The sequence below is a fragment of the Typopeltis vanoorti genome, chromosome 3, assembly GCF_054136105.1.
Source record: "Typopeltis vanoorti isolate ZY-2024b chromosome 3, IOZ_Tvanoo_1.0, whole genome shotgun sequence".
NCBI lineage: Eukaryota > Metazoa > Arthropoda > Arachnida > Uropygi > Thelyphonidae > Typopeltis > Typopeltis vanoorti.
In genome coordinates, this window is record NC_143551.1 from 126,923,537 (window position 1) to 126,946,829 (window position 23,293).

General features: G+C 36.4%; 1 protein-coding gene across 1 annotated transcript in view; it reads right to left on the reverse strand.

Annotated features, from left to right (window-relative positions):
• Positions 1 to 23,293, reverse strand: part of LOC150108543 (KICSTOR complex protein SZT2-like) — a 1,022,772-nt gene that overhangs the window by 945,322 nt on the left and 54,157 nt on the right. The window contains exons 5-6 of the mRNA XM_090390485.1: positions 18,868 to 19,005; positions 12,156 to 12,312 (exon numbers count right to left, since the gene is read on the reverse strand). Coding sequence (XP_090246611.1) covers positions 12,156 to 12,312; positions 18,868 to 19,005 — 295 coding nt within the window. The remainder of the gene's footprint in view (positions 1 to 12,155; positions 12,313 to 18,867; positions 19,006 to 23,293) is intronic.

Here is a 23,293-nt window from a genome sequence, read left to right on the forward strand (position 1 = left end):
GAAATTTTACGCACATTATGATGAGAATGTAAACAGCTGGGACATTAGATTGTTATACAGGGTGTCCCAAAATTCACGCAAGATTTAAATTTAGTGCCATTTGTGCGGTAAAGTGTTGCCAACGAGAAAAAAAAAGACAGCGTGACAGCTGACAGTTCAGGGTTATTAAAAATGGAGTGCTACACGAAAGAACAATGCATTTTCATTGTTGAGCAATATTTTAAAAATAATGAAGGTTTGGCAACTACAGTTCGCAATTTTCGTACAAAATATGGTTGGAATAGTGATTTAACTTCATCAACTGTGAAAAGATTAATTAAAAAATTCAAGGAAACTGGATCAATTAGTGATCTTATACACTCTAGCCGTCCTTCAACAAGTCGTTCAACAGAAAACATCGAAACAGTTTGTGAGAGTGTTGCTGAGAGTCCAGGAACATCAATTCGGCACTGTGGTCTTGAATTGGGCATTTCGAGAAGCTCTCTACAGCGTATTCTCACGAAAGATTTGCATCTTTATGCTTACAAAGTTCAATTGACTCAGGAACTGAAGCCTACTGACCACACACAGCGAAGAGAGTTCGTTGAATGGATTATGAAACAACAACAAGTGATACTTATTTTTCGAACAAAATCATCTTCAGCGATGAGGCTCATTTTCATCTTGATGGCTTCGTTAATCGACAAAATTGTCGCATTTGGGGTTAAGAAAATCCACGAGTGATTGTTGAGAAACAAATGCATCCACAACGTGTCACTGTTTGGTGCGGATTTTGGGCAGGAGGCATCACCGGTCCATTCTTCTTCGAAAATGCGGCTGGTAAGGCAATAACAGTTAATGGTGCTCGCTATCACGACATGAAAATCCAGTTTTTTGTGCCTAAATTGCAAGATATGGATGTGGGCGACATGTGGTTTCAACAACACGGTGCCACATGCCATACAGCCCGAGAAACAATTCAATTACTGCATGAGTCATTTCCTGGTCGTGTAATTTCCCGTTTTGGTGATCAGAATTGGCCGCCCAGATCATGTGACTTAACACCATTGGACTTTTTTCTTTGGGGTTTTTTGAAGTCTAAGGTTTATGCCAACAACCCCACGACCACCCATGCCTGGAAGGAGGAAATTGAGCGCTGTATCAACGAAATTCAGCCACATTTATGCAAAACGGTCATGGAAAATTTCGACAAAAGAGTGCATATGTGTCAGCAAAGCCGTGGAGGCCATTTATCCAATATGCTATTCCATGCATAACCCTATACTGTATACTTTATGAATCAATAAGAAATTACAAATTTTAATTAAAAACCTGTGTTTTCTATCAAAATTACTTCTAGCGTGAATTTTGGGACACCCTGTACAAGACCTCGCTGACAGAAACAAACGAATAGCGAAAAATCAGCTACTGGAAGCACCTCAACAACTGTAGACAGGTGCTATTCATGTAAGAATGGAACACAGGAGCCAGAAGAATTACATAAATACCACATCTCATATATAACATTAATGAGACTCATGTCACCTGTTTTCATGTCACCTTTATCATCTCTAATTCCTTTTACAGCACTCTTTCCTCCATTTCTGAGCTTCTTCAACAACCTTCAGAATATCTTGCCACCTTCTTGATATTTATTTTCTATGTTCTTGCCAAAGTCCTCCCATGACTTTTGTTTAGCCAGTTTTACACAGTGTTTAGCTTTCTTAAATTTGTCTCTGTATTCTCTAAGAGCACAAGCTGACTTATTTGCCAGGAACTTTTCATATGCTTTCTTCTTTTCCTTCACTGCCTCTTTAACTTCCCATGTCCACCATGGAGTTCTGATTTTTCTATCCTTGCAAACAGCCTCTCCACATGCCTCTCTGGCTGAATTAGTGTTTTCTTCAGTTCTTGCCACTAAATCTGCAAGGTTTGGTTCCTGCTCTCAAAACTCTTTCATTTTTTTGTGAATAATATTTGTGTATTTCTACAGTTCGCATCTGAGAGCTACTCAACTTTTATTCTCTTTAAAACTTTCTTACATGTTCTTCTTTTCATGTAAGAAATTCTTAAATTTTATGTTGAGCGACTAAAATTCATTATTCAGAATCAAGTATGTGAATAGGAATTTATTTACAATCATTACTTTGACGTTCAGAATAATGTTGTATTAATCTATTCTGTAGAAGCATATAAAGGCATACTCTAAAATATCAGTAAAATGTGAAGGTTTCATTTTTATTTAAAAGAATTATAATTTATGTTTACTCTCACAAATGTAAAGTCACAAGACCTATAAAGGCAGGCTTTAGCTTTTTTTAGCATTGAAATTTACTAACTTGTCTTCACCCCATTTCAGAATGTTGAGAGGAGGTCAGTGTTCAAGTCACTGGTCATGGAAGATCTTGAGGTATCTAACATTAGGGTACTGCAAGTTTATCAAATGAGGAAGAGGAATTAAGAGTATCCATGGCAAAGCTGTGATAGGATTTGAAGTCAGAGAAAGGTCATTGATGTAAAGAAGAAAATGTGTGGTGAGAGCGCAGAACCCTAAGGCACTCCAGCATTGATGGCGATATCTGATGAGAGGAAGCCATCCACCATGACATACAATGAATGTATGTCATGACATACAATGAATGACCAGTGAAGGACGCTGCAATCCAATCACAGAATGCAGAAGGGAGGCCATAAGATGGCAGCCTGTTCAGGAGGCCTCAGTGTCCAACAAGATCAAATGCCTTAGAAATGTCAATAGTGATACCATAAGTTTCTCCAAATCTTTCCATAGCCTGAGTCAGAAGGTGGGCGAGATTAGCTAGAAGGTCAGCTATAGAATGAGAATGGTGGAATCCATATTGGTTTTTGCTAATTAACTGATGAGTCTCTGGATAATGAAGAAGCTAGTAAAGCTGAATACTTACCATCTTCACTAAAAATCATGCCTAAGTAGCTGAAATGTCTTACTTGTTCCATAGGTTCTCCATTCACAATGCAGTTGATATTTTCAATGTTTCTGCCTATTTTCATTGTCTTTGTCTTTTTAATGCTGACCTTCATACCATATCCATTACAACTAGTTGATGATAATCTTCTCCATCACTTTTGAAAGTACTGAGATGAAAGGAATGGGATGACAGTCAAATGGCTGACTTTTATCCCCTTTCTGGTACAGGCTAGATGTGAGTTTGCTTCCATGCTCTTGGGTAGATGCCAGTAGAATATGGAAGTTTATACAGATGATACAGAATAAGTATCAATTCTGGAGCACAGCCGAAGAAATGCCATCTGGATCAATTGCCTTATTAGTATCAAGATTAATGAAGGTTTTCCTGATGTCTTTTTGGTGCAAGTTCAGAGGAGGCATGCAGTGGACAGTTTATGGAAGTACAGGAAGTGATTTGCTTGGGTCATCCAGACAAGAGTTGGAGGGAAAAACTGATGTGAGGAGGTCTGCCTTTTCCTTGGGTGAGGTTACCATAGTGCAATCAGGAGGCATGAGAGGTGGCAATATGGAAGAGCAGAGGTTATGCAAAACAGCCTTAGCAAAAGGACCAGAAGGTGTGAAGTTGAGCAGGAGGAGAGTTTATTGCATTTCATTCTTATGAAGTCTGCTTTGGAATTATTGATAACTTTTTACACATTTATAGCTGTTGTGTAAGTGGAATGAGAAACTGGAGTTTTTAATTTAAGCCACTGAACATAAGCTGCATTTTTATCATGGACAGTATCTAACGTTTTTCTGAGAACCAGAGCTTGGATATAGGTCAGGGGTTTGCAGTGGAGTGGGGAATGAAGGCTCTCAATACCAGCAAGGATTATTTCGGTAACTAGTTCAATGAAGGTGTTTGGATTATGAGAGCAAAAGCAGGAATCTGACCATGGAAAAGTAGCATAAAAATTCTGGAGGTCATCCCAGTTGCACAATTATAGTGCCATAGGATATGAGGCTGAGAGGAGTATGAATTGAAGAGAAGGAGACTAGAACACAATTGTGGTCAGAGTTGCCAATGGGACAGTAGACTACCATGGTTTATTTGGAGGGAGTGTTAGTTAAGAAAAGGGTCAAGAATGTTGATAGAATGATGAGGATTGTCTGGTATTCTGGTTGTTAGACTATTTGTGTTAGGTCATGACTGATGGCAAATGATTCAGCTTCCCTACCAGCTTGATCTGTGAAGTTGGAGTAGGGGAGTCAGTTTGTGTTATGGACATTAAAATCCCCAAGGAGGACAATCTCACAATTTGAGTAATTAGTTTGTAAGAAATCAATTTTTAGTGATAGGTAATCAAAAAGTCAAAATACCAATATTTTCATTTTTAATATTCATCTTTCATATTTTCAGTTTTCCAACAATGTGACTTTTTGTGCTATGGAACAAAAAGTCACATTGTTTACCTTCAATTTATATGTTGGGACATTCATAAATCTCCAACCATTTTTTTAAATATTTATTATTATTACTAGTCCTCTAGGAAGTCAGTGACTCATTGAGGAAGGCCACATAAACACCCACACTAGCTGTCATACCTTTTATTAAATTCATTCACACTATTTGCTCACAACCTCAAAAGACAAGCTATTCCACTTGGGTACCATTCTACCATTCTATGAGAGAAAAATCGACCGACCTCTCACTCCTTTTTGATAGCATACATTCTCAAATTCCATATATGTCCTCTCACTCTTCCATAAAATTAAAAATTCCATCTGCAGATATCCTGTATGACTAGAACTTGAAAAACACACTCATCTGCTCAATCCATGATAAGCGAGAATTTCTAGATGACAAATACAAAATCAAAAGAGAAGTTTCAGTTTAATTGTCAGTTTTATTAATACATAATGCCAATTATGTTTCATATTTTATGTGATAGTTTTTTTGTATGTTTACATTACTTATTGCATCTATTAAGGAATACTGATCATTACAAATGCCTGCTTTGTCAGTTATTACTGATTTTGCCATAACTGAATATGACACCAATAAGATGACAGTATATGCATGTATCTTTCATCTATAGAGAATGCTCAGTCATACTGCTAGGTAATCAATTAATTGCAACACTGCAACCTAAAATAGATACCTAGCAGACAGTAGCAACTGATACCACGGAATAGAACCTAGTATTCTCATCAGAAAGTCATAATTATCTGTTTTCATAGAAGATGGGAATTTGTTAGTGGTTAACTAAATAAATTACAGACTACTTTCACCACCTAAAAGAGAACTAATGGCTTCACCAAGGTAAGACACATCAAAACAAATATACGAAAATCATAAGTTGATTGCATGCTGAAAAAAAAAATTACAATATGAATAGCTAAGTTTATGATAGACTAAATGTAAAAACACATAGCATGCATTTCTATCATTAACTGTCTGCAGTTAATTTATTGGGGTGCTTAAGCGTCAAAGCTGTATAACTGAGAGGAGACCCCCACATAGCCTTTAAAGGGATGCAGAGAACCGACCGGGGATTCTGACCTAATGTCCAATCCTCACCTTCTCGTGGTGCACCCTGTTGGGTATCTACTTGGATACTGAACGAACATGGATGGGCTGGAAATTTGGGATTTAGCCGACCAAATTGTATTCTTATTGGTTAAACCAAAATAAAAAATTATGGAACAACATGACAAAATTTCATGCCGGCTGGGGCATCACCTGGTTAAACAAGACCCCCGTTGTTTTCACCAGGGAACCAGGGCAAACAGCAAAAAGTCAGCTACTGGAACAAATCTGAAAACGAACTCCAATTCAACATCACCAGAGTTAAAGATCAGTACTATCGACATAAGAAGCCTGAATGGCAAAGAAATGGAGCCAGCTGAGGAATTAGATAAGTACCAGATCGACATAATAGGGGTGACTGAAACAAAAAAGACAAAAACTGGTGAGATCTTTCTGAGCAATAAATACAAAATGTTATATTCAGGCAATGACATTCGAGGAAAAGAAGGAGTAGCCATAGTATTCAACACAAAATACGAGGCTAATCTTCTTGAATGGCAGGCAGACTCAAGTAGAGTAATGTGGGCAAATATGAGAATGGGGAACTGGACAATGAGACTTATTTGTGCCTGTGGTCCCACAGAAGGTTCTACTAAGGTAGAGGAATTTTTTTTGGCTTTAGAAAAAGCAACTGACACAATTAAAAAGGAAAAGTTGGTCCTGGTTAGGGATCTAAATAGCAGAGTAGGAAATTATTGTGAGACATACAAAAATATTTTGGGAAAATTTGGAGAAAAGAGCAAAGCTAATAATAATGGCAAATATCTGTTGGATTTCTGCTCAGGACATGGACTGGTTATTACTAACACCATGTTCCAACATAAAAATGTGCACAAATTCACATGGAGAGAAGAGGCAAGGAATAAGAAAAGTCTCATTAACTATGTTATTGTTGATTGTGATGTTTTCTCCCTGGTGCAGGACACCAGAGTGTAGAGAGGATTTGAAATTGGAAGTGATCACTATTTAGTCTTGAGCAGGATAAAATTGAATTTAACATTGAAAAGAATAACATGTAAGAAAGTTTTAAAGTGAATAAAAGCTGAGCAGCTCTCACATGTGAACTGTAGACTAAAATACACAAAGATTATTGAATTAAAAATGAAAGAGTTTGAGAACAGAAATCAAATCTTGCAGATTCAGTAGCAAACCTTGAAGAAAACCCTGATTGATTTAGCTAGAGAGGCATGTGGTGAAGTTGTCTGCAAGAATAGAAAAATCAGAACTCCATGGTGGATACAGGAAGTTAAATTTGCAGTGAAGGAAAAGAAGAAGGCATGTCAAAAGTTCATAGCAAATAAGTCAGCTTCTGCTCTTAGAGAATGCAGAGACAAACATAAGAATGCTAAACACTGTGTAAAACTAGTTAAACAAAAGTCATGGGAGGACTTTGGCAAGAATATAGAAAATAAATATCAAGAGGGTGGCAAAATATTCTGGAGGTTGATGAAGAAGCTTAGGAATGGAGAAAAGAGTGCTGTAAAAGGAATTAGAGATGATAAAGGTGACATGAAACTGGGAGAAAAAGATATCCTTGAAGTATGGAGTAATTACTTTGAAAAACTGCTAAAAGAAACAAGCAGTGATGACAGCACAGCGGTAAAAAACACTGACCAGGCATGCAGTCAGGAATACATATCCATACTTGAAGTAGAAAAAGCCATCAAAGGCTTGAAATGTGGAGAGGCAGCAGGAGTAGATGATATTCAACCAGAAATGCTGAAGTATGGTGGTATAAGAGTCTTACAGTGGCTGCACTGCATAGTTCAGAAAGACTGGACAGAGGGACGAATTCCCGATGATTGGAGTAGAGCTCTCATAGTACCCATATATAAAAAGGGAAATAAAACTGAATGTGAGAATTAGAGAGGTATTTCTCTACTGAGTGTTCTGGCAAGATTTATGCAAGTATACTTGAGAAGTGGTTGAGAAGAATTTTGGAAGAAAAGCTTGGTGGAGAACAAGCTGGATTCAGGCCAAATAGAGGCTGTCAGGATCAGATCTTCACTTTACGACAAATAGTCGAGAAAGCATGGGAATATAACAAAGATCTGTATTTAAGTTTTGTAGATCTTGAAAAGGCATATAACAAGGTGAAAAGAGAGAAGCTATTCAAAATGCTACAGCTATATAGTGTCAATGGGGCATTATATCAAGCAATACTTAGTCTTTATTTGAGTTGTAAGTCAGCAGTTAGAATTGAAGGAAGTATAGGAAGATGTTTTAATGTTAAATCTGGTGTGACGTAAGGATGTACATTATCCCCTCTGTTATTCATTATCTATATGGATCACATTATGAAGGAAAGTGGTATTAAACATGATATCAAAATTGGAGATGTTAATGCTCTATGCGGATGATGTTATACTTCTAAATAAATCCACTACAAGTCTGCAAGATTCTCTGACTAAATTGAATAGCTGTTGTAATAGATATGGTATGAAGGTCAACAATAAAAAGACAAAGACAATGAAAATAGGCAGAATCATTGAAAATGTCAACTGTGTTGTGAATGGAGAACCTGTGGAACAAGTAAAACATTTCAGCTACTTAGGCACGATTTTTAGTGAAGATGGTAAATTAAATATAGAAATAGACAACAGAATCAGCAACGCTGGTATGGTGGGAAGTCAACTGAATAAATTCATATGGAATAAAAGAGAAATTAGTCAGAACACTAAATTAGCTGTATACAAGAAAAGTGTTCAAACCAGTTTTAACTTATGGATCTGAGAGCTGGGTCAGAAGTAAAACACTTGACCAAAGACTAGGGACCACAGATATGAGAGTCCTGAGAAAGATTATAGGCGTGAACAGATGGCATCAATGTCAATATCATATTAAAAATGAGGATATTAGGAAAGAACTTGACATTGTCAGCATCCAGGAATGCGTTAGCAGAGCTAATCTCAGGTGGTATGGTCACTTAAATAGAATTGGCGAAGAAAGATTAGCAAAACAAGTGTTCTCTGCTAGGTTGGCAGCAAAACGTCCCAGAGGAAGACCAAGATATAGGTGGATTGATACAGTACAAAGTGCCTTAGAAGATAGAAATATAAGATATGATAATGTTGGAGTCTTGACAAGTAACAGACTGATTTGGAAGAAAATTGTAGATAGGAAGTTAGTAATGATGTAATTTTTTTCATGTAGTACTATCATATCCTGTACACCCCTTGAGGGTACATGGCAGGAATTTGATGATGAGTTAATTTATTTATTTCGTGTGCCAACTACAGAAAATGTAAGAGTATACATATAAATGATTAAATGCATACATTTAAAGAAATAGACATTAAAAAAATAGGGATTAAAAGCATACATTAAAAGACAAAAATGCCACTTGCATGAAATATTAAGCAAAAACATAAAATGTCAAATTTCACTCATCCAGTGACTAATATACTTTAAAGCTGTTTCATTACACTGCCTTAAATCTTCTCAGGTACATATATTATTAACATCTATTAAGCAGCATTGCAGAAGGTGATCCTTTCACCAGAAGATGATGGTTTGTCTTTCATCACATGAGCAGCTGTCATTGTCTGTGTAGCCCCGTCTGGCCATATTCTGCTTTGATCTGTCCATTCCGGAATCTATTCAATGTCTTCCATCTTTGCCAGTCAAGATGTAAGCCGGAAGGAAGAGATTCGTTTAAGTTCAGAGCCTTTGGAGATTGTTCTTGCCACATTGTTGACCTCGTAGCTTTTATGGAATCAACCAATGGTTCCACTGAGTGAATAAAATTTTTTCTTGATCTTAGTCTCTTATGTACTGCAACATGTCCATACAAAGGATGCCGTTCATCATTTAGTAGTTGTTTCCACTCATATCTATTCTGTGTAGTCCTTCTGATGCGAGGAGGTACAATACCAGACAGTAAGTATAGATGGTCAATTTTTGTAGACAGCCGATAATATGCCGACATGTTTCATTAAGAACCTTATCAATAATTTTGACATGTGATGATCTTTACCAAACAGGGCTAGCATACTCGACTGTCGAAAAGCAGAGTGCCAGTGCAGAGGTGCGCAGTACTTGTGGATTTGCACCCCATTGAGATGATGTTAATTCAGAGTAGAATATTATTACGTGTTTGAGTTTTAGCTGCTGTCTTCTCTATGTGTTGCTTATAATTTAGGGTCCTATCTAGTGTAACACCTAGGTAAGTTGGATTTGGATAACTGACCAGTTTCATGCCATTCCATTCTATATTCAACTCTCTCCTCACCTTCCTATTATTGAGGTGGAAAAGACACAATTGGGTTTTACTGGGATTTGGTTTCAGTTGGTTTTCTTCATAGTAAACTGTAAGGGTTTCTAGCTCTTGTGTGAGCTGCTTCTCAATGTCATCAGAGGATTTTGCTTGATAAGCTATTGCCCAGTCATCTGCAGTTAATGATAGAAAGTGATTGAGGTGAAACTGAAATCTCTAATGTTAAAAACATTTAATGAAATATTTCCATATAGTGTTAGTCTTTGGTTTTTATTCAGTGATCCATATGAATAGATGACTGCAAAAGATTCCTTCAGAAGTATGGAATAAAATTTCTCTTCTAAATAAGGCATGGCTGAAAGGTTCCAATAAACTGCATAGTATTGTGATGGAGTTTCTGTATTGGATATTCTGGTTATTAGGTGTGGAAAGATTAGAAAATAAAATCCTATCAACTGTTTTCTTGGAATGGCCATTAAGAACAACGAAATTAGAATCTGGAATTCTGTCTTGCATTGGTCATCATTTTGTATAATAGAATACTCTATTATACTAATAGAAAGTACTCTATTCTATGCCTTATTTAGAAGAGAACTTATTCCAGACTCCTGGAGGAATCTGTTGCAGTTATTCGTTTACATGGATCACTGATTAAAAACAAGGACTGACACTAAGTGATATATGGAAATCTTTCATTAAATCTTTTATCACTAATAATCATCTTCTATCACTAACTGCAGAAAACTAATGCATCTCATGCATTTTTACATTTACTGCCTAGCGTGAACTTACCTATTTGTATGCTAATGGTTTTTCAGTGTTTAATCATCTTCATGAAGTCACCAGTTCTCTTGTAGGTGGTGAAACTAGTCGATGTAATTTATTTAGGTAATGACTAATAAATTCCTGTGTTCTATGAATCATTTTTAGTCATAAAACTTTTTTTCATTAAAATAATGTCCTCCTTTATAGTTCAGAATATAACCTTTTCTGAATAGAGCATCCATATACATAACCACTTCAATTTTGTATACTCACCTCTGCACTACCCAGTTGGATAACTTGCAGAATTTCTACTTATATCTAATGCTTCTTATGCAGACATACAAAGTCACTGGATGGGCACACAATCAGCCATTGATCATCCATAACAGCTTTCTTGCCATTTCTCCAACAATGACTTAGTTTCCCTTTTCCTCCATATTAGGCATTATACCAATAAATAATTTCTCAAGAAAATGCATTCCAGTGGGGACCATTCCTCTCAGGGCTCAACAAATACACTTGAATGTAGTAAGCATATCTTGTCAACCAATGAGCAGCTGCCGACTGGAGAAAACTAAATATTTTTTATTTAATAAAATTTAACTTTCTAAACAAAATCTTAAGCACATGCATTAACATAAAGGGTCATTCTAGTAACAAAAAATTAATGTAATAAATGCATTTTCTATGAGATGAATACTGCTTTATTAATATTGTTCTTGTTATATGTTATCTTGTTATCTTATTTAATGACTTTTCTTTCTTTGAATGGTTCTAAGAAAATAAAGGAAATCTTCTCCAACTACAAAATACAGTACAATTAGTCACTTTACAGAAATCCTATTCACTTATTGAGACATATTGTTAAAGAAAAATGAGGGATTCTTTCTGTCCCCAATGGTGATGAAATATAAAGTAATATTATGGTTTTACTGACTTGTAAAATAATCAGAATGTTAGGTGCTCTTTTTTTCTTTTTTTTTTAAATGTGCTATACCAGAAATGAAGAGAATTTGAGGCCACTTCAGATTTCCAACTGAGTATGACAACAGTTCCACTCAGCAAAGATAATCATCTGCCATTAATTGACAATAAAGAGAGAGTGAGCAAGAAATTTTGGCAATCAGTTCTAGCTGGCCAAAAATTATAGGCATCAGTTAGACACTTAGTTGATCAAATGGGATGTGGCCGCAGGGACAGAATGAGAGATGTGGAAATTTCAGGGAGGGGGAAAGGGAGAGCAAATGGGAGGAAAGCGATAGAATTAATGGAGCTAATGAGCGATAATTACCTAAAACAGTAATTATCACTGAGGTTTGAGAGTATTGGATATGGTGACAGCATCAAAGGATTTACCTATAACCAGGTAGTACTCGGTCCCTAAATGGGGAAGTGATCATGCTATCTTAACATGAGGAGGCCAAACATGGAGTTTTCAGTTAAGAAGAGATACATGTGGATAAGAGGTACATGTAGAACTAATTATGACAAACTAAGAAAATGACTTCAAAATCTGCAAGAGAAAAGACATCAGCCCAGTAAATGGTCAATGGATGTTTGACTTCTCAATGAAAGCAGTCCACTGCAATATGAGATAAAGATCAGAAAGGAAAATATATATATATATAATAAATTAATACATTTTCTGCAGTCATAAAAACACTACAAAAATTACTTACCCCCACTGCTATTTTCAGGTAACAGCTGTAAGGCTAATATTCCATACCTCAGCATATTAACTGCATTTACATCTGGTGTGATAGCAGGTGATGTTATCACTTGACAACTTTCATGAACCTCTTCAAAAAGACCACCAGTTAACTTCTCTGACTGCGCCTGAAAAGGATAAAATAAAACAGGATTAATACTTGATATACAACACTCATCCAAATACATTATTTGCAATTCAGATGAAAAACCACAAAGATTTTGTTTTAATTTTGTCTGATTTTCTGCAGATACAACATATGAATAAACAGCGGGCAGGTTTATTCACTAGCTAATTGTGAGGCTTCCTGAAGTGCTACCAACAAGTTCAGTCCCTTATAACATCTGGAAGAGTCGATGTGGAAACTGCTTTACTGCTGTACCCTCAAATGGAGTGCTGGCATCATAGATGATGCCAGTAAATTATGCCAATAAGGCTATCATATGCACTACAGAAGAAGGGAGAGTTAGTAGTAAGGTGGTAATAATTGTCATGTCTCATTTGAGGAAACAGGCTGTATCACAAATGAAGATATTGCAGTGACAGCGACAAACTTGTGGGAATAGAGGGCGATGGGGGATTAAATTAGAAGTACTGGAGTATTAGAATATTGGAGAATCAATGCAAATACACCCATGGGATTATCAGTATTACTAAGGAAAACAAAACTATTAACAAGTTTTATTATTATTTTTATTATTAAGGGAAAAAAAAGGAATCTATTAATAAGTTTCTTGAAAAAATGAGTTATAACTGCATAGCTAGTTCGACATGTCTGGAGGTAGATTGTGTAAGGATATTGACCAGTGGCTGCTCTAGTTCTTACATGATTAGAGAAAAGTGGAAAAATGGCAGTGGTCAGATGAGTGCATCTGTAAAAATAATCATAATTTAAAATTATGAATATTTTTACAAATTGTTTATGTTAGTATATTTTTAGTTTTGGTTTCATAACCTGTATATCGGCACTTATGATGTGCAGTTATTAATATTATTATTACTGTCAAAACGAAATGTAACCTATTTGAAATTGATGTATTTACTAGATTCTGATAATTTGTAATAATCTGAGTTTTTATTGTAATTTAATATTGTTGTGTTGAGATATTTGTGGTGTTTTGAAAAGACATCGTTACACTAACAGAGACAACATGTCAGCCATTATATGTACACTTGCCACTTACATGGAATGCATATGCTCACTGAGGAGTCTGATATGTGATTGACAGCTGACAGAGAAAGCTTGGCATTGAAGTAACGAGGAAAACAAGAGAGAGCTAATAGAAGATTAAAAATGCAGACCAGAGAAATTTTGCTCTTAGGAAGTTTACATAACAGTCAGAAAAATATTAATAGAAGATTCCGAAAAGGAATCGTAAAACTGTGAATCTTTAAACCGGAAGAGTTGAGACTGTCAACAAATATTTTGTAAATAAAAGAAGACATTGCAGTCGCCATTCTAATTGAACATTCAAGGAAACGCTGATTGGAAAGTTTCGTCTTCATAATATTGTATGCAATTGTAAAAAAGAATCCTATGGAAAAGAAGAAAAAATTTTATATTTTCGGAAAAGGCCCTAACAAAGAAACACTCTAATGAACATTTTTGTTGTGAAAACAAGGTGTTTAATCTGGTAGATGTGATTAAGTATATGTTAAACAATCCAGTAATAGAATGAGTCAGAGAATGGGTGATTTTAATTTTTTTTGGATAAGAAAATCTCTAAAGTGTAGATTTATTTTTACAAGGCCATGGATCCAGTATTTTGTAGTTATATAATTTTATTTAAAGTGTATATATTGTTTCTGTTTTATTAAATGTGTGTATTTTTTGTATTTGGTCTTGAGTCATTGATTTTCCGGATTCTGAAAGAAGCAGTTAAAAGTCATTGCACCAATCAGAACTGAACCCTTGTGTAAATACTAAACACTCGGAATATAAAAATATCTTCATAGAGATTAATAAATATAAAAATCTTTATAGAGATCAATATCTCAAAACACAGCAAATATCTTGATATATAATCATGAATTAAAAAAAAAAAAAACAGCATAATGAGAAACAGAATGTATGACATCTATGAGAAAATAACTGAAGGAAATCTGTGGGCTAGGAGTCAGCTATTAATGGAATGTCCTCCTCTGTATATAATTGAGAATTAAGTAGTATTGTGAACAAAAAAGAATATCAAGCTTTTTGTAGAGGCTGAGGTGGTCATGAAAGTAATATGTTTATAGATGTAATATGCTTATGCTAAAATAAGCTGGCTGTTAAAATCAACCCAAGAAAGGGGAACCTGATCTTGACTGAAAATCTGAATGTTTTCAAAAATAAAATTATTAAAAAAATAAAATAAATAAATAAAAAAATTGGGTGAAGTAAGAGTTTTCTTTTGAATAATAAGACAGGACTGTTTTGATAATACTGAAATTCATGTTCACCACCTTTTGAAAATGGTGAGAAGATCCGTGTTTAAGATACTGGTTATGAAAGATCTCAAAGCTTCAATTATTTGCATATAACAGGTTTTTCAAAATGAAGAGGCATGGAGAGTGCCATCATCAGCAAAACTATAAACAGGATTTGAAGTTACAGAGAGAGAGGTCATTGATTTATAAGAGCATTGGTGATAGCACAGAACACTGGGGTATTCCAGTATTGATAAAGAAATCTGATGAGAGGAAACTGGCAATCCATTTACAAAGAACAGGAGGGAAACCATGGAAGCTTGTTAAGGAGGCCTCAATGTCATACATCTATTGCCTTGAAAATATCAAGAGCAATGACATGAGCTTCTCCAAATCCTTCCAAGGCCTGTGTCCAAAAGTAGTAAGGTCAGTGAAGCCTGCTGTTGAACAAGATTGATGGAATCCCTACTGACTGGTTATCACTTAACTGATGGATCTTCAGGAAGAAGCTAGTTATTGATCATTACTTTCAAGAGTACCAAGGTGAGAGAGCAATGGGATAACAGTTTGGATCTACCTTTTTAGAGACATGATGGATAAAGGCTTGCTTCCATGCTGCTGGCTAGATGCTAAATGAATATGACTGCTTATATAGGTGATACAGGATGGAGCACAAGCTTCTGACACAACAAGAGAGAGAGAGAGATACCATTTGGTCCAAAAGATTTATTAGTATCAAGATTAATGAGGATTTTTCTGATGTCCTTCAGGCAACGATCAGGCATGTAGTATCATAGGAGGCAAAGAGTTGGAGGAATGTAGTATCATAGGAGGCAAAGAGTTGGAGGAAAGCTAACTTGAAGTCTTCCACCTCTCACATTCTGATGGTACCATCAGAATGTGAGAGGTGGAAACAAGTAGGGGCAGAAATTATATCCAATGGCTTTAGTGAAGGAAAAGAAGGCTTGAATACCAATTAAGTAGGAGGAAAGCTTATTGCTTTTGGTCACTACGAAGTCTGTTGTGGATTTGTTGATATTTTTATTACCCTTGTTTCAAACTGTAATGTAGGAGAGTGAAAAACTGGAGTTTTTGACTTGAGCCAATGATTATATGCCATATCATATTTTTACCATAGACTACAAAAGCACTATTTTCAGAGAAGCAGGACTTGGATAGAAGTTGGGGCTTTGCAGTGATAAGGAACGAAGTCCCTCATTCTTGTAAGGATTATTTGTGGTCAGCACAGGATCAAGAGAAAATGTCAATCAAAAGAGACAGTAATCAGACCATGAAAAAAGAGGTAGAAATCCTGGGGGTGATTCCACTTGCCACAATTGTAGTGCCATATGATACAAGGTTGAAAATGGCTGAAAGGAGACTGATCTGTAGAAAAGGTGATATTAATAAGATTAAAATTAGGATTAAGAAAAGCAATGATGTGGTAGGAATACCATGTGCATAAGGATGAGGTCAGTTATCATAATTATAAGCAACAGGCTAGAAGAGTCAACTGCCGTATGGAAAGTTAAGTCTGAGTATGAAAAGAAACTGACTCTGCAAGCTAAAGACAACCCATAAGAATTCTATCGATATGCTGCAAGTAAAAGAAAGAATTCATTTGAAAGAATAACTCTACTGAATGCAGATGGTATGCAGTTGACTGATGCAGAAGAGTGTGTTCAACTAATGAGTATGGGTTTACTAAGGGAAGGTAATGTTTTAGCAACTTGCTCACATTCTATAGCAATGTTACCATTGAACTAGTTTTTTAGAATTTGTTAAAGCTATCAACCTGGTATATGCAACACTGAACTCACTGCTACCTCTTCACTGCATGAAGAAACTCACATATATGAGGAGGAAGTACTAGAGCTCTTGCACAAACTGAATAAGAATTCTGCAATAGGAACTGATGGGGGATATCAGCACAGATGCTAAAAGAGTGTTCAGCTGAACTGGGTATTCCTTTGGCCAGGCTATATAATTTGAGTCTCAGAACAGGGATGATTCCACAGGAGTGAAAATAATGTATGGTAATCCCAATGCACAAGGGTGGTGCAATGTATCCAACTATCGACCAATAATATCTCAGGAGTGGTGGTGAAGATTTTGGAAAAGTTAAGGCTCACATTCAGAAATAGATTAACAGAGAATCTCTATTTTGCAACAAACAGCATGGGTTTACTAAGGGAAGGTAATGTTTTAGCAACTTGCTCACATTCTGTAGCAATGTTACCATTGAACTAGACAAGGGGGGAGTGGATACACCATGATACTTTTGGATTTTGCTAAGGCCTTTGACAGAATACAGCGCGGAAGACTGTTCAATAAATTGGATAATATGGGATTGGATTATAATGGACTATTGGCATGGATAACTGACAGCCAGATATTAGAAGTCATATACGTGAGGGGGGGGGGTGAATCTACAAGATTCAAAATAACCAGTGGTGTGCCTCAAGGATCAGTGCTCGGTCAAATGTTATTCAATCTGTACCCAACTGACATTGGGAAGGATTTGACATGCAACATAGAGCTATTTGCTGATGATGCAAAGATAGGCAGGGTAATCAGGAGTGCTGCTGACATGTAGCACTTGCAGAATGATTTGAATTTTATCCACTAACATCATCTTGCCATAATCATTCTTCTTTCTGCTTCACCATCTACTTGCCCCATATTGAAAAAACTCCCTAGGGTTTTTCTTAGCCTTATTTGCTAATTTCTGCTCATACCACACGTCTGTAGTCCTTACCAACTGAGTCATCTTCCTATCCTGCTCTTTATACTCCTCATACAAGTGATTGGTACCAATATTCATCTTCTGCTACCACTACAGTACCTTCTTTCATCCATTTGATACCTACATTATTAAGCCTCTGGACCTTCAGAATACATTCACATAGTGAAACTGTTTAAGTATCTCTCTGTCAGTTCCCAAGCAGAATTTATTTATTTTCTAGTCAGCTGTTCATTCCATGCTACATCTGTCTCCTAAGCTTTCCATAATCACCAGCCTTGCAATTCCACATATATCCTTTCTTCACAGAAGTCTTCATATGGCTATCCACAACCCATGTGATCAATTCATAATCACTCTCACCAACTGGACAGAATGCAAAAACCCACTCACAATCACATCCTCTGACAAAATGATCAGATCTAAAACTTGATGCTTGCATGCACTCTTTTACATACTGCCTACAATAGTTATCTCTCAAGAAATTCATTTTCCTTATTCCCAAATGCTATCTCTTTATTCAAATCTATACTGTCATAATTAAATTCATCCATAATAATCACCCTTCCCTTGTTCCCTAACCCAAGTTGTTTATACATTTCTTCATAACCATCCTCCACATTCCCTGACCTATAGCAACATCCAAACTATATATCTCTTCCTGTCAACCTCCATTTCACACCATACTGCTTCAAAACCATTGCCACTATTTCATGTCTACTTAGTTTGACAAATTATATTGCTATCATCAATAGCACTTCCCTCTCTTCTTGTCCTTTCTCATTTCAGGAAAAACACTATACCCTTCTATTTCTATTCCCATCAGGATATCATTCACTTATTCCAATAATTTCTGGCCGAATATCAGTGACACAATTTCATCTCCTTTATTTCTGATGCTCCTGGCATTTATAAATAAGCACAGTTTGCTTTTAGGTCTATAAAAGTCGGTGATCAGAGGAACTTTTGCTAGGCTTTTTTTTTTTTTTTTTTGCTTCTTCTAGCCAGTCCATGAGTTAGTTAATCGTTGGTTGCAAGTGAAGATTTTTATCCTAGACAATTAAGCTTTTAATCTTGCAATTCATAAAAATCTGTAGTTCCAACTCATACCTTTACAAAGAAAAATACGAGTGACAGTACTTATCATCATGAGATGGAAGCAGTTGACACCAATGACTAAAATCATCAATAGCCATGGTTTGGGTTTCAGTCATGGCCAAGGATGGAGAGAGGTGACCTTCCAACAAGTAAGGTACGGCACTTTTAGTTATGGTTAAAAGAACTCTGCCTACTCTCTTTGGAGAATTATTCTATTCAAAAGTAGACAACCTATAGTATTTGACCCTCAACTTGAACATTCCTCCAGATGTCAATTTATTTATAGAGAAATTCAAAAAGAAATTCTCAAACCTGACACAGTGATGATACACTGATGAAATTTTATTGTATTATAAATCCCATAAGGGATTTATATTAAATATTTTACATTAAAATTCACATTAAATATTACAACTCCAAAATTATCTTTTACCCTAACTCTGTCACACTGTTCATTCAGCAAAGCTGTTGTCTCAGCAACAAATGCGCTGATTTCTTGAAGATGTTGTTCCAAATGATCTAGAAGGGTATCCACATTATCTTGGGTAACTCTCCAACCTTGAACTATTACCTAAAAAATAAATGATGAAACATTGTCTTTAACACTTACTTTGAAACACTGCCTGCAATAAATCACCTTCTGTGTCATCAAAGAAAATGTAGAAGAAGAGTAGTGACTAAAGCAATAACAGCATTCATTTGATACACACATAAATCTTCTCATAAATAAGATATTTATAGGATGTTTATAAATCTAAAGATGTTATTAGTACGATATTATAAGTACTTTTATAATCCTGAATGCTTTTAAAGTAAATAATGGACATTTTTAAACTTTATTTGAGGAAAAAGGCTGCTAGTTGTCAAGAGATTTTTACTGAGAAAGTGTAATAATAAATATCAACAGCTCATTTATTAATTAACAAGTAAAGATATTACTGTTGACAATCCTAACATGATGCATTTCATAAAAGAATTCTTATAAAATAAGAACCCATGTCCAAAATGTCCAAAGAAAAGACAATGCAGAAATGGAGCGCATACAAGCTAATTACCCAAATGGTGAGATTGTCATCCTAAAGGACTTGTATATCCATAATACAAACTGGCTTCCCTACTCAACTTCACAGATTAAGCTGGAGGGAAGCTGAGTCATCTACCCAAAAAAGGGAGACAAGAGTCAGCCATCTGACTATCATGCCATTGCCCTTGCCTCAGTACTTTTGAAAATGATGGGGAAGGTTATCAACAACCAGTTTCTTCACTACCTGGAGACTTATCAATTAATTAGTGATCACCAATATGGATTCCACGATTCTTGTTCTATAGCCAACCTCCTTGCTAATCTCACCCACCTTTGGACACAGACCATGGAAAGATTTGGAGAAACCTATGCTGTCACTCTTGATATTTCCAAGGGATTTGATAGTATCTGGTATCAAGGCCTCCTGAACGAGCTACTATCTTATGGTCTCCCTGCTGAGCTCTATGATTGGATTGTCAGCTTCCTCACTAGTCATTTATTGTATCATAGTGAATGGCTTCCTCTAATCAGATTTCTCTATCAATGCTGGAGTATCACAGGGTTCTGTACATCAGTGACCTTCTAACTTCAAATTCTATTCAGTTTTACTGATGACAATAATCATTTTTCTTCCTCAATTGAGAAACCCTGCAGTACTCAGAAGCTTCAAGATTAACCAATGACTTAAAACAGTGATCTCAAGATGTTTAAATGGAGTGAAGACAACTTAGTAAATTTCAATGCCATAAAAACTCAAGCCTGCTTATTACTGCAAGAAATATATTACTTCACTCCCAATTACTTTTGATAGTGTTCCACTATGAAGATCAACTTTCTCTGGTCTGAATGTCATATCAGTTTATTTTATTTTTTTATTTTTTATTTTTTTTTATGTCAGGCCCATACATAAGAGGGTGGCTGATCAACCTATAGTATGCTAGTACCATATATGAGTAGTGGGTTGGGAAAGTAGAAACCTTGTTTGCATGTGATTTAAAAGCCTGTATATTGTATTCCTTGGGAAATACATCAGGGGAGGGACTGTTCCACAGTAAAGCAGTAGCAGGAATGAAGGAGGAAAAAAAACTTGTTCTGTGGGTTTTAAGGTGTACTGTGAAAGAATGTAGGGCAGCAGCTGTACGTGTTCCAATGGACTTGGTAGCGAGTGGGAATTATTGATGATATTTCATATGAACATTTGCCACGGAAATATTTATAGAATACACAAATTGTGGAGACCAAACATCTGTGTGAAAGTGAGGGAAGTGAGTTGAGGACACTTGCCATTGTCAGTTATACGTGCATTGGAGGAAAAGTGTGAAGCCAGGATATTAGCTTTTTCTGTGGATGATGATGCAATAGAGCCATCTGGGTATGATGGGGTGGGAATAGTGTAGGGAAAAAGTTACGATCAACTGCTTTGGCAAGAGACCAAAAGGCATGGCTGCCATATGGGCAGGCTGCAAGTTTCCTGCTTTATGCCTGTTCAAATTCTGTTTAAGAAGCATTGATAGTTTTCTTGCATCTATTTCAGGCTTCAGTATAAGCAGTGAAAGGATGGAGTTCTTGATTTGAGCCAGTTGTGGTATGCTTGATTTTTCATTTGTACAACCTTGGCACATCTTTTGTAGAACCAGGATTTAGTTAGGGGACAGCAGTTCAGAGAAGTATGGGGAATGTATGTTTCCATGCCAATAAGGATTACTTTGGTGATAAGACCGGAAACAATAGTCCAACCATGGGAATGAAGCATAGTAGTCTAGGAGGCTATCCCACTTGGCACTGTTAGAATGCCAAACTAGTCTTGTGTGGGAGTGACTGTAAGCATTGTTGCAATGGGGTAGGAGGGGGATGAGCACTACATTGTGGTCAGAATTACCCAGTGAGGCTCACTACATTCACTGTGTATTTGGAAGGGTCATTGGTGAGGAAGAGATCTAGGATATTTGGGGAGTGGTTCAGGTTATTTGGTATTCTGGTTGGCATGTGAACAATTTGTGCAAGGTTGTTAGTGATGGCAATGTTACAGCTTCTCTGCCTGCAAGATCCATATAACTGGAGGAAGAAAGTCAGTTGGTGGTATAGACATTAAAATCTCCTAGGAGGATGATTTCACTGTTAGGAGAGTGGGACTGGAGAAAATCAATTTTTAAGGAGAGGAAATTAAAGAGCAATAGAGACAGCAGATGAATTCTGCTGAGTGGGGAAGGGATATTTGCAACCAAAGAAGGTCAAAGATGGGTTATTCTAGGTTAAGTACTCTCTGGCAAGGTATATCAGAACAGATATATGTGCAGATGCCACCCTTGGGTTGAAAGGAGTTAAACAGTGTGTAGTTTGGAAGGTTGAGATGGATACTGCTTGGGGAAGGCGAGATTTGAGTTTCTGCTAAAAAGAGTAGGTGGATTTGGCAGACAGCAGATGGTAGTGGACACTATTAAAGTTGGAGTTGATGCCACAGATATCAGTGAAGTGGATGTACATGTTCTGTGGGACATAGGTTTGACTGCAAGGGTCTTGCACATTTCCTATGCAGTGCCTACATACCGGTCTCCGTGGTGGCTGCTAGTGGTGTCATCACTTGATTTTTGCACTAATTTGACTTGTTTATAGTCAATGATCCAACTGTTGTCTCCATTTTGGCATTTTTCTTCAAATTTTCTTCAAAGTTGGCATCTTTGTTCCTTCTGGACAAATGGTAAGTCAGGTCGAGCACATAAGCATGATTGGGGGTAAGTGTCCTTTAACTTATTTATCACCATTATTAATTTGAATGTGCTTGTCAGTGTGTCACAGGTCACTTTCACGAGACATGGAAGTTCTTTCCATCCCTTCTTTTATGGATCCAAAACAATTCCATCTGACGATATTTCTGGGATCAAAGTTGCATTCTCCTGCTAATTTGCTGACATCTTTTGTTAATAATTTATCATTTTCCATCAGAAAGTTCAAAGTAACAGCATTGAGTCTCCTGTTTTCAGCCTCAATCGACTAATGTGCCATTGATGCGATTAGGTAGCAGAGTTCATTAGTGGCCAAAGGTGCACTTGTGATGGGCGCTGGTTGTCGAGTAGTTCAAGCTTGGTTTCCAGTGTTTGGATTTTGGAAGAGAAAGTTTCAATCATATTATTAAGATGTGGTTTGATGTTTTTTTGACTCATTTACCCAAGTTCAATAGTCGTTTTACGGAAGGAAGGCACAGCGAACAGAAAAAAGGCTGGTTGAGATCGATAAAAAGCTTGTACACTGATTCATCTAGTTTTGCATAGGAAGCATGTAGCCAGTGGCAACAGAAATCGTATGCTATATTTTTTTTTTTGGTAACTTCGGTTTTACAGCTGCAGCACTTCAATTGTCATTTGGTTTGTCAGTGATTGACAGCGCTACGCTGACGAGACTCGAGGTACTCTTTTGTCATTGGCCTTTTTTGACATTTACTCTTTTATTTTACTCCTCCTATGGTGGGCATAGCGTGTGCTTTCGTGTGGCTGTTTTTTAATTGTAAGGACAACTGATTTGATGGACTATGCGTACTTATAGGTTGTGCAGAAGTAACTGGCTCCTTAGTACCCTCTGTTAGTTTTCCGCTTAATGATAATTTTGCACAAAAACACTTGCAATGGTGATAAAATGTGGGAGAACAAGTTTAACGTAGCTTATTCACAGGCACCACCTGTATAGCATGTGTATAGTAGTTTATTCTGGCACAAACATATTATATATGCATGCATTGCCTCCTCAACTTTAAAAGCTTGGTGTTCTTTTCTATTCAAAACATTACTTTCATCCTCACAACTAACACTTTATAAGTCACAGATCTAACCAACCTTGGAAT